We start from the raw sequence: 11921 nt of genomic DNA on the forward strand, positions 1-11921 counted from the left end.
GGTGGGGGTGGGGGTCCAGTCCGGCAGGCGTGGGGTCGAGTGTGTGTGTGTGTGTGTGTGGCGGGGGTGGGGGTGGGGGGTCCAGTCCGGCAGGCGTGGGGTCGAGTGTGTGTGTGTGTGTGTGTGGCGGGGGTGGGGGTGGGGGTCCAGTCCGGCAGGCGTGGGGTCGAGTGTGTGTGAGTGTGTGTGTGTGTGTGGCGGGGGTGGGCGTCCAGTCCGGCAGGCGTGGGGTCGAGTGTGTGTGAGTGTGTGGCGGGGGTGGGGTGGGGGTCCAGTCCGGCAGGCGTGGGGTCGAGTGTGTGTGAGTGTGTGTGTGTGTGTGGCGGGGGTGGGCGTCCAGTCCGGCAGGCGTGGGGTCGAGTGTGTGTGAGTGTGTGGCGGGGGTGGGGTGGGGGTCCAGTCCGGCAGGCGTGGGGTCGAGTGTGTGTGAGTGTGTGTGTGTGTGTGGCGGGGGTGGGCGTCCAGTCCGGCAGGCGTGGGGTCGAGTGTGTGTGAGTGTGTGGCGGGGGTGGGGTGGGCGTCCAGTCCGGCAGGCGTGGGGTCGAGTGTGTGTGAGTGTGTGGCGGGGGTGGGGGTGGGGGTCCAGTCCGGCAGGCGTGGGGTCGAGTGTGTGTGAGTGTGTGTGTGTGTGTGGCGGGGGTGGGGGTCCAGTCCGGCAGGCGTGGGGTCGAGTGTGTGTGAGTGTGTGTGTGTGTGTGGCGGGGGTGGGCGTCCAGTCCGGCAGGCGTGGGGTCGAGTGTGTGTGAGTGTGTGGCGGGGGTGGGGTGGGGGTCCAGTCCGGCAGACGTGGGGTCGAGTGTGTGTGTGTGTGTGTGAGTGTGTGGCGGGGGTGGGGTGGGCGTCCAGTCCGGCAGGCGTGGGGTCGAGTGTGTGTGTGTGAGTGTGTGGCGGGGGTGGGGTGGGGGTCCAGTCCGGCAGACGTGGGGTCGAGTGTGTGTGTGTGTGTGTGAGTGTGTGGCGGGGGTGGGGTGGGGGTCCAGTCCGGCAGGCGTGGGGTCGAGTGTGTGTGTGTGTGTGTGTGAGTGTGTGGCGGGGGTGGGGTGGGGGTCCAGTCCGGCAGACGTGGGGTCGAGTGTGTGTGTGTGTGTGTGAGTGTGTGGCGGGGGTGGGGTGGGGGTCCAGTCCGGCAGACGTGGGGTCGAGTGTGTGTGTGTGAGTGTGTGGCGGGGGTGGGGTGGGCGTCCAGTCCGGCAGACGTGGGGTCGAGTGTGTGTGTGTGTGAGTGTGTGGCGGGGGTGGGGTGGGCGTCCAGTCCGGCAGACGTGGGGTCGAGTGTGTGTGTGTGAGTGTGTGTGTGTGTGTGGCGGGGCTGGGGGTCCAGTCCGGCAGACGTGGGGTCGAGTGTGTGAGTGTGTGGCGGGGGTGGGGTGGGGGTCCAGTCCGGCAGGCGTGGGGTCGAGTGTGTGTGTGTGTGTGTGTGAGTGTGTGTGGCGGGGGTGGGCGTCCAGTCCGGCAGGCGCGGGGTCGAGTGTGTGAGTGTGTGGCGGGGGTGGGGTGGGCGTCCAGTCCGGCAGACGTGGGGTCGAGTGTGTGTGTGTGTGTGTGTGAGTGTGTGGCGGGGGTGGGGTGGGCGTCCAGTCCGGCAGGCGTGGGGTCGAGTGTGTGTGTGTGAGTGTGTGTGTGTGTGTGGCGGGGGTGGGGTGGGCGTCCAGTCCGGCAGACGTGGGGTCGAGTGTGTGTGTGTGAGTGTGTGTGTGTGTGTGGCGGGGGTGGGGTGGGCGTCCAGTCCGGCAGGCGTGGGGTCGAGTGTGTGTGTGTGTGTGTGTGAGTGTGTGGCGGGGGTGGGGTGGGCGTCCAGTCCGGCAGGCGTGGGGTCGAGTGTGTGTGTGTGTGTGTGTGAGTGTGTGGAGGGGGTGGGGTGGGCGTCCAGTCCGGCAGGCGTGGGGTCGAGTGTGTGTGTGTGTGTGTGTGTGTGTGAGTGTGTGTGGCGGGGGTGGGCGTCCAGTCCGGCAGGCGCGGGGTCGAGCCCCGGCGGGGACTTCCTCCCGTGGGGCCCGGGCGCGTCACCGAGCTTCCCTGAGCCTCGGGGTCCTCACGGGCAGCACCGGGAGGCCGGCGGCTGTGCCCCCGGCGCCGCGAGGCCGGAAGCGGGGTGTGAACGCGCCCGGCGCCGCCGCGCTGCGGGAGGCCCCCGCGGAACGTCAGCTCTCGTCCCCCCGCCGGCCGGGGGCCGCGTCCGCAGGCTCGCGGCTGCCCACCGGCTCGTCCTCGCGGTGGGAGCCCAGGTGTCGCGTCAGGTGCTGCGGCCGCGTGAAGGAGGCGCCGCAGCGGCCGCACGAGTAGGGCTCCCCGTCGGCGTGCGTGCGCTGGTGTCGGACGAGCGCGGAGGAGAAGCGGAAGGCCTTGCCGCAGCCGCTGCACTCGAACGGCTTCTCGCCGGTGTGCACGATGTGGTGCTGGATGAGGTAGGAGCGGCTGCGGAAGGCCTTGCCGCACTCGGGGCACGCGTGGGGCCGCTCGCCCGTGTGCGTGCGCAGGTGCAGCGAGAGCGAGGAGCCCTGGCTGAAGGCCTTGCCGCACTCCCCGCACCGGTGGGGCCGCTCGCCCGCGTGGCGCTTCTGGTGCTCGCGGAGGGAGGACACGTGGCTGAAGGCCAGCGCGCACTCCAGGCACTTGTAGGGCTTGGCGCCCGTGTGCACCAGCTGGTGCTGCGCGAGGGGCGAGCGGTTGCTGAAGGCGCGGCCGCAGTCCGCGCACGCGTAGGGCCGCTCGCCCGTGTGCACGCGCCGGTGCTGCGTCAGGTGCGCCATCTGCGTGAAGGCCCTGGCGCACCGGCCGCACGCGTACGGCCGCTCGGCCGTGTGCGTGCGCTGGTGGCGGAGGAGCGCCGAGGAGAAGCGGAAGGCCTTGGCGCAGCGCGCGCACGCGAACGGCTTCTCGCCCGTGTGGATGCGCTGGTGCTCCCGCAGGGACGAGCGGCTGCGGAAGGCCTTGGCGCACCGGCCGCACGCGAACGGCCGCTCGCCCGTGTGCACGCGCCGGTGCTGGGCCAGGTGCGTGGGGCGCGCGAAGGCCTTGCCGCAGTCGGCGCACGCGTAGGGCCGCTCGCCCGAGTGCGTGCGCCGGTGCGACGCCAGGTAGGAGCCCTGGCTGAAGGCCTTGCCGCACTCGGCGCACGCGTAGGGCCGCTCGCCCGTGTGCGTGCGCCGGTGCAGCGTGAGGTGCGCGCTCTGGCTGAAGGCCTTGCCGCAGTCGGCGCACGCGAACGGCTTCTCGCCGGTGTGCGTTCTTTGGTGCAGGGTGAACGCCGAGCAGTAGCTGAAGGCCTTGCCGCAGTCCGCACACTTCCACGGCTTCCGGGGGCCGCCCCCGCGCTCCTCCTCGCCCGAGCCGGCCTTCCTCTGCTTCGCGTTCTTTCTCGGCGCCCGGCGCCTCGGGGGCCTGCTGTCGGTTTGGGCGCGGGGAGGGCTGGACCCGGCCCCCGGGATCCCGCCCAGTTCATCCTGCGCCCGCACACCGCCCCCGGCGGGGTCTTCCCCGTGGGCCACGGCCTCCTGCTTCAAACAGCTTTCCTGGTTTTCCTGCCGGCCCCTGACCTGACCCTCTCGTTTCCAGGTTTCTCCAGCCTCGCGCAGGGGTCCTTCCATCCCCGCTTCCCGAGCCACTGCCTGTTTTCGCATCTTCTTGACTGGCCCTGAAAGAAAAGAGAAAAACCAGACAGGTTGGTCATTTGTCCTGGGCTGGAAAAGACTTTGTGCACGGTCTCAGCCTCCTCACTCCGGACAGGTGGGGTCAGATCATTCTTTGTTGCAGGCCGTCCTGTGCACCGTAGGACGTGTAGCAGCACCCCTGGGCCTCCACCCGTGGATTACAGGTAGCACCCCCCACCGTGTGACCCCCAAATTGTCTCCAGACATTTCCAAGTGTCCCCTGGGGGGCAAAATGATCCCTCATTGAGAACCACTGACTTAACGAACTGAAAACCATTTTAAAAGATCCTTGCAAAAACAAGACTCTGACAGCTTTATTTTATTTGAGAGAGAGAGACAGAGATAGAGAACGAGCGGGGAGGAGAGGGAGAAGCGGGCTCCCAGCTGAGCAAAGAGGCAGACTCCAGGCTCAATCCCAGCACCCTGGGATCATGACCTGAGCTGAAGGCAGACACTTAACCGACTGAGCCACCCAGGTGCCCCTGATAGCTCTTAAATATAGCTTTGCAACCTGGTGCTACAGGCTCGAATGTGTCTCCTCCCCGCCCGCCCCCCCCCATTCATAGATCAAAGCCTGAAGTGATAATGAGCCCCCCCCCCCCCCGCATGATGGGATTGGTGTCCTCATAAGAGGAAGAGAGACCAGAGCTCCCTCTCTCCACAGTGAGGAGGAAACCATCTCCAAGCCAGGAAGAGGGTCCTCACCAGAACCCCAACTGTGCTGATGGCCTTCATCCTGAACTTCCAGCCTCCGAAACTGTGAGTAAATTGTTGTCGAAGACACCGAGTCTGTAGTACTAGGTTATGTCAGTCTGAGCTGAGTTTTCTTTGCTGGAGAAAAATCATACATAGAAGAACAGGGAGCTCCCAAACTCCATGCATAATATACTGCTGGTGGGAGCAGGCACTGGACAAATCACTGGCATTTTCAAGGAAAGCTAAAGACACACATCCCCTGTAGCCCAGTAATTACATTTTCTGGAATGTGAGCAGGAGAAACTGCACACGTGTACGTGGGAGGCTTGTCCAAGACTGTTTGTAACAGCCAAATACTAGAAGTCAATCCAGCTGTCCAGGAGCAAGGGAGCAGTCCAGTGAACAGGGTATATTCATACAGTGGAGTATCTCACAGCATAAACACGAACACCTGTCAGCCACCGTACCAGCTCCGAACCTCAGATACACAGTGTGCGCAAGCAAAGTGAGATGCAAAGAATTGATCGGGTACGATGCTGTTTAGGTTAAAAACAGGAGAACTCAACCATCTATCTTTTAGGAATTATGAACGTGTGGCAAAAGTTCACTGCTCCAACCATGGGCCTCCCCCCGTTCCACAAACATTCCAGGCATGCTCCTGACTCAGGGCCTTTGCACTGGCTGTTGAATTTGCCTGGAATGTTCTTCCCCGGAGCCCAGGCCTCAGGGAGAAGACTTCTGAGTGTAGACCTAGAAGTGAAGGAGTGAGCGTTCTGGGCCATGAGTGCAGCAGAAGCCAAGGTCCTGAGCAGGACCATGGCTGGGATGACAGAGGAAAAGCAAAGGTGCTGGGTATCGGGGGAGGGAGCAGAGCAGAACAACCGCGGCAGGTAGCAGGGGAGATCAGGTGTGGTGGGGGTGAGGGTCAGAGTGAGCAGGGTCCTGTGTGCAGCAGTGAGAACGTTGCTGGTGGGAGGCAGGCTGGGCCAGGCCCAGTTCTGGTGCCGTCTCCACAGGCAGCCCTCAGGCCTGTGTCCCCAGAGAGGGCAGGGGTACCCACCTGGTGGTCTTGGGAGCATCAGGTCCTGTCCACGTCACTCAGCTTGGGGCCCCTGCTCTGGCTGCCACATACTGGTGGGTCCAGTGATCATCTGTGAGAGAAAGAAATGGGAGCCGTGAAGGACGATGCTGGGGCAGAGGGCATTTCCTCTGGGTGCGCGTGGGAGGATAAGTGGGTTCAGGGCGGAGTAGTCCCTGCACGGGCATGCAGACAAACAGGCAGCCATCGGGGAGACGCGGACACACACGGGGTCACACAGAAGCCCACATGCTGCCGTGCTCCACACAGACAGGTGTGCACGGGGACACGGCCCACAGCGACACACCCAGGCACACGCAGGCACACACATGCAGGGGCTGGCCCGTGTGCAGAAATGCAGCGACCCCAGGCTTGCACAGCAAATCCTACACACCCTGTGACCCCTGCAGACCTCCACTTGCAGTCCTGTTTAGGCACACAGGACACAGGCATGCTCAGGCTGGCAGCCACGCCCATCGAAAAACACCACAGATGGCAGCACCCCCAGACAGACACGGAGTCACACGGTCCACACCCAGAACAGGTTCCCCACACGGGCACACACGGGCGCGGGTCTCGCAGTGCCCACACCTGCTGCTCACTCATGCTCGCTGTTCCCCCTTTACCCGGCACCTGCCGGCAGATGTGTGTGGGGGTGGACTCACATGCAGAGTTGCCCCCACAGTTACACACCTGAAGGGCACACACTGAGGTGGTCACCCTCGCGCAAACACACGGGGCGGATTCACACGCGCGGCTCACACCTGCACGGGCACGCAGGTGCAAACACACGTGACATGCGGGGACGGACTCCACGCACAAAGTTCTGCAGTGATGCACGTGCAGACATGCGGAGACAGGCGGGGTGGGACTCAAATGCACACCGCGCTGGAGCCACGAACGTACAGCGACACAGCGACACGCACACGCGCGCGCACACCCGCACGCGCACACCACACACCAATGCCCTCGCCTCCCAGCACCAGCTCCGAAGGCTGTGGGCGGCTACCCTCGATCTCGGTGGGTTCGGGTCAGGTTCTCCTCAGTCTCCGGCCCTGCCCGGCCGGCGCGGACCCCAGTAGCTCCGCGTCCCGCGGTGGCTCGGACAAAGCAGCCGCACAGGTCAAGGCCGCGACCACCCGGGTGGGCCTGAGCGCCAGGCCGGGGCGGACTGCGCGTGCGCGGCGGGACAACGCGGGGCCCCGCACGTCTCCCCAGAACTACAACTCCCAGGAGGCGCCGCGCCTGGAGCCCGGAAGCTCCCCGCCCTGCGCGCGGAGAGACGGCAGCCGGCCTGGGGTTCGGGGTGGGGGCGGGGCCAGGGGCATGGGGGCGGGACTCCTCCTCAGGGGCGGGGCGCAGTCCACAGGCTTAGCGGCGGGGGGGGGGGGGGGGGGACAACTGAGGATCAGAGACGCTAAGTCACTGAACACAGGCCAAACAGCGCAGCGAGGGCGGGAGCTCCGCTCACCACGCACAGCTCGCCGTGAAGTAGTGGAAAGCATTTGAGGAATTTGATCTAATTCCCCTCCAAAGCCGAGAAGGTGACAGGTGCGTCTATGCGGGCCAGCGGTTGTAAGAGCGAACGTGCACATCGACGTGTTCTCTTAGCCAGCCAGTATTTTCAAGTGCTTCCGATGAAGAAATTCTGTTAGCATTCAGAAATTGTTAACCGGGCCCTTTAGGTAACTGGGAAAGCAAAGAAACGGGTGAACAGAGAATGGGAAGACAAATGTATTTCACCCAAATCAACATGCCATTGATTGGGAGATGCCACATTATTTTATGGGCCCCCAGGGCTGCCCATCAGACCATCACACACACTTTCTTTACACTTCAAATTTTCATCTTATGTGTAGACCTCAAGAGGGATTGCATGTTTTCCCTTATCCTTCTGGAAGCTTCTGGCCTTGCCATGGTAAGAACAGCCCAGGGTCCTTTCCAGCCTGCGACTCATGGAGCAGAGCCTCCCAGGTTAATGCACCGACCTGTGGGCTCAAGAATAAAGGACTGTGGTTTTAAGCCACTGAAGGCTTTTTTTTTTCTGGTTTAGTTTTATATTTGAAGATTTAAAAAATACCTCTCACATATTCCTTATAAACCATGTTGAGAGCTCAGAAGTCTGCAGAAGTGTTGTTGTTTTTTTAACCACTAAAAAGCTGGCAGGAATTGTTCAAATACATGTATATCATGAGGAAAAACATTTTACTATGCTCATTTCATTATTCTGTGGTTTAGAAAGTCGGGCAGGGCACAGCAGGGAGGCTTCCCCTCTGCTCCACAGTGGGACTTCATCTGAGGTGACCCACACAGCTGGAGATGGCTGGGCTGGCTCATTTAGGGTGATCCGTATGGGGCCTGGGTTCTTGTCCATGTGGTGTCTTGTCCATGGGCTGGCCAGACATCTCCATGTGGCTAGCTTGGGCTTCCTCACAGCATAGTGGGCACAGAATAGGAGAAATTCTTAGAGGGTGGTTCAGGGCTTTAATAGGAGGAATCCAGGAGCAAGCCACTGAATGGAGGAGGGGCTATTTGTTACACAGTAGCTTAGTGGCCATAGCTGACTGAGGCAGGGCCAAGAGATGAGGCTGAAGATGAAGGTAATTCAGTTTCTGGTGGGCCATAGTAAGAACATTTCCTGAGGATAGTTGGGAATCACTGTTGTGCTTTTTCTTCTTTTAAAGCTGGGAGAGTCTGCATTTAGGTTAATATGCATCCCTGCCTAGTGTGAATACTGGGTACTGTTTACTCCAGTCCTTTTGGGTGGTCTTTTCCTGAGCCTCAGATCATTGCTCTGCTAAGTGATCATGGGGGGCCCTCCATGGATCTCCTGACTTCTCTCTCTCTGCTGCTCTCTTCTATTGAGTACTCTTTTCCATAAACCCTGGCCCTGTGGTCCTCCTGGACACACAGCTCCATCTCTTCAACTCACAGGATATACAAGGCTCTGCCTGATTCCTCCCCTGCACCATGACCTGGAAACTCTCTGAAGACAGTAAGTTGGGGCAATCGTAGGGCTCACCTTGTTCATTTCCCACACATACCGGTAATCACTATCCTTCGTAGCCTGATGTCCATTGTCTTAAAAACCACTGTGTTTTGCCCCTTTTATGGTTGTTTCAGAGAGAGGAAATCTGGTCCCTATTACTCCATCTTGGCCAGAAGCAGAAGTCCCTAATTAAAGTTCGTAATTAAAATTCGCCTCGTTTTTTTATAGAAAACAACAGCAAGTGCAATTTTACCAAAGAAAAGCAGAAATGGTCTGAATTTATGCCAGGAGGAATTTTTTTTTTCCTCTGATGGAAGACAGTGATGCTTTCGCTACAGTGATATATTAGCTTCATGCGTAAGTGTTTAAGGACCCTCGTCCACCCTTTCTGAAATCACGAAAGGAGACATTTTCTTCAAAGAATGGACAGTGGAAACAGCTCACACATACTTTTCCTTTAAATATGATTTTTAAAGCTGTTTTCTTTAGAAAGCTATATTGAACTGTTATGGGCTGAATTGTGCCACACCCCTCCAAGAAAAGAAAGATGCATGGGAGTCCGAACCGCCAGTATCTCAGAATGTGACCTTAGTGGGACACGGAGTCTTTATCTGTTACGGATAATCAGGTTCAAATGAGGTCCTTAGGGCAGGGCCTTCATCAAACATGACAGGTGTCCTTGTAAGAAGGGGACACTTGAACACAGAGGCACACACACACAGGGTGCCGACTGCAGATGGCAGCCACCTCCACCAGATCTCTGCACAGAAACACCTGAATTAGCATCGGATTTGATCACAGGGACTGGAGCCTGGCCAAGCCCGCATGTGAACCTGAGCATGGCAGGAGTCTCGAGAGGAAATGGGAAGGACATGGGTATAAAGAGAGAGGCGACAGAAATAAATGTTAGTTCTAAGTGTAATTAGAGAAATCACCAAGAAGTCTTATAAAGATAAAAAGGAAAGAGGCCAAATGTAAACTGCGGTACATATAATTATGTTCTGCAGTTACCTCCAAGGACACACAGTAAGATACACCTGTCCTCTTTTCTCAAACTACCATGTTGATCACTTGGGGGCGCTGTGGCCTCACAGAAAGAAGGATAAAATCTGCTCAGACAAAGCCTTTCCCTTAAAAAATAGGGGAAAATAAGATTCCAGTGGGGGGCAGTGCTGAGAGCCTGGGTGGGGGGAGGCGGGGCTGGGGTCCTCCGTCCCTTCCCCCCAGGAAATGCAGTTTTAGGTCCCTGTACCCAGGAAAGCCCCTTGCACACAGGCTCCTGGAAGTGCAGGGCATGACATTTTGTTGGAGCAAAAAGGAGTGTGATATGTTGCTGCCCCCTCACCTCTCCAGGGCCTGGCTCGGTGGGCAGGAGGGCCGGGGATATAAAGGTGTCCCCATGGCAGTCCAGGAGTGTCACTGGTTCCACGCAGCCTGGTGCGACCTTGTCTTTGACCCTAGCAGTGCTGGTGAGACAGGCGATCAGAAAGCCCCCGGCTTTCCTGGCTCCCTGGCTTGCTCCGTGCAGGCCCAGGTTCCAGCCTTGACCTCACCGGCTTCTGCTGAGTCTCTCCCCCCACCGCCCCCGCCCTGTCCCAGGGCCAGCGATTTGGCCCCCCTGTGCCTGCCCGCTTACGGGGAGGAAAGGGTGGGGTCCTCAGGCATGAAATCCTCCATAGCAGTTCACACTGCTGTCTTTATATTCCAGTCTGTCCTATTTGATCTCATTAAAAACATGCTGGTCAGGATAAATGGGACTGATTACACTACTCCTAGTATAGACCGTCCCCTTTAGAGACAGCTGAAAAACACTGTGGTTAAAGGTGTCCATAGCGGAGCTAGACTTTTGTACCTTGGCCCCTGGCTAAGCCATAACAGCTGTGTGACTCTGGTCGAGCTACGTCAGCTCTCGTGCCTTAGTTTTTCTGACGTGTAAAATGGGGATGATCCTGGGAATGGCGCCCGCCTCTTATGAGTGTGGTGCCATTTAAAGTACCCAGAACAGTGTCTGACGCAGGAGAAGGGCCATATAAGAGCCACAAGGATGATGATGGTGATGATGGAGCCTAAGCAGATTCACCAGATCAGTTTTGGACCCAGGAATACAATATTTAATGTTTGAAAACCACTGATGCCTCAAGACTCAATTTCTTCATTGGTGAAGTACAGACAAAACAATGTACTTCCTTCATAAGGCTATAGTGAGAATTATAGAGGTGATTCATTCATTCAACAAATTATCTATCATCTATCTATTTATCCATCTATCCATCCACCCACTCATCTATCTCCATCCATCCATCATCCATCCACCCACTCATCTATCTCCATCCATCCATCATCCATCCACCCGCTCATCTATCTATGCAACCATCCACTCATCTATCCATTCATCCACTCATCTATCATCTATCCATCCATTCACCCACCCATCCACTCATCTATTTATCATCTATCCATCCACCCACCCACCCATCCACTCATCTATCATCTATTCATCCATCCATCCACCCATCCACTCATCTCTGTCTATCCATCCACCCACCCACTCATTTATTTCCATCCATCCACCCATCCACTCATCTATCATCTATCCATCCATCCATCCACCCACCCACCCACCCATCCACTCATCTATCATCTATGCATCCACCCACCCACCCATCCACTCATCTATCATCTATCCATCCACCCATCCTATCATCTATCCATCCACCCATCCACTCATCTCTCTCTCTATCTCTCCATCCATCCACCCACCCACTCATTTATCTCCATCCATCCATCATCCATCCATCCACCCATCCACTCATCCATCTATCTATCTATCTATCTATCTATCTATCTATCATCTATCCGTCCATCTAGTCACCCATCCACTCATCCATCTATCTGTCTGTCTGTCTGTCTATCTATCTATCTATCTTCATAGTATCTGCTGTGTGCCAGAGCCACTCTAGCCACTGGGGTACATCTACCAACAAAATAAAAATGGCTGTCCCCCTGGGTCTTCCATTCCATTGGAAGAAGACAGATTCTTACCCAGTGAATAAATTAATTACCTAGTATGCCAGAAATTGATAAATGCCATGAAGGGAAATAGAGTCCAGAGGTAGGAGGGGCTGGCTTTGGATGGATATTCTTGTTATAAATACTTTCTTCAGAGAATGCCACACTGAGGAGGTGTCAATTAGGCAAAGATACAGGAAGTGAAGGAGAAAAATGTTTTTGAGTGAAGGTACGGTAGGGGCAGAGTAGCTGAGCTGGGAACACCCAGTCCTTGGAGTATTGGTGCGGAGCCCACAGTGTACTTCAGGCGGAGTGGACGGCTGTATTGTAGGAGATCTAATGGGGCTGGGGCCATGCAGGGCTTCCCACATCCCTCTAAAGCCTTGGCTTTCACTCTGAGTGTGATGTGGAGCCAATGGAGGGTCTTAAGAAGAGTAGCCATAATGTGATTGACATTTTAATAGAATGACTTTGTTGAGATGACAGTGAAGGTGAGAGA

At 57.7% G+C, this 11921-nt stretch overlaps 1 protein-coding gene across 2 annotated transcripts; it reads right to left on the minus strand.

Annotated features, from left to right (window-relative positions):
- Positions 1 to 2001: 2001 nt before the first annotated feature.
- Positions 2002 to 6605, minus strand: ZNF835 (zinc finger protein 835). 2 transcript variants are annotated; one of them, XM_045870889.3, is made up of 3 exons: positions 6434 to 6605; positions 5407 to 5497; positions 2002 to 3634 (listed from the first exon to the last, which is right to left on the minus strand). In XM_045870889.3, the coding sequence occupies exons 2-3, from the start codon at positions 5423 to 5425 to the stop codon at positions 2142 to 2144; spliced, it is 1512 nt and encodes a 503-aa protein (XP_045726845.1). In that variant the 5' UTR covers positions 5426 to 5497; positions 6434 to 6605; the 3' UTR covers positions 2002 to 2141. The 2 variants fall into 2 exon arrangements, with proteins under 2 accessions (XP_045726845.1, XP_045726846.1); XM_045870890.3 differs by having other exon boundaries at positions 6386 to 6605.
- Positions 6606 to 11921: the final 5316 nt, after the last annotated feature.

Source organism: Mirounga angustirostris, unplaced genomic scaffold (assembly GCF_029215605.1).
Source record: "Mirounga angustirostris isolate CCGP_5_RB_7025 unplaced genomic scaffold, mMirAng1.0.hap1 SCAF_16, whole genome shotgun sequence".
Lineage (NCBI taxonomy): Eukaryota > Metazoa > Chordata > Mammalia > Carnivora > Phocidae > Mirounga > Mirounga angustirostris.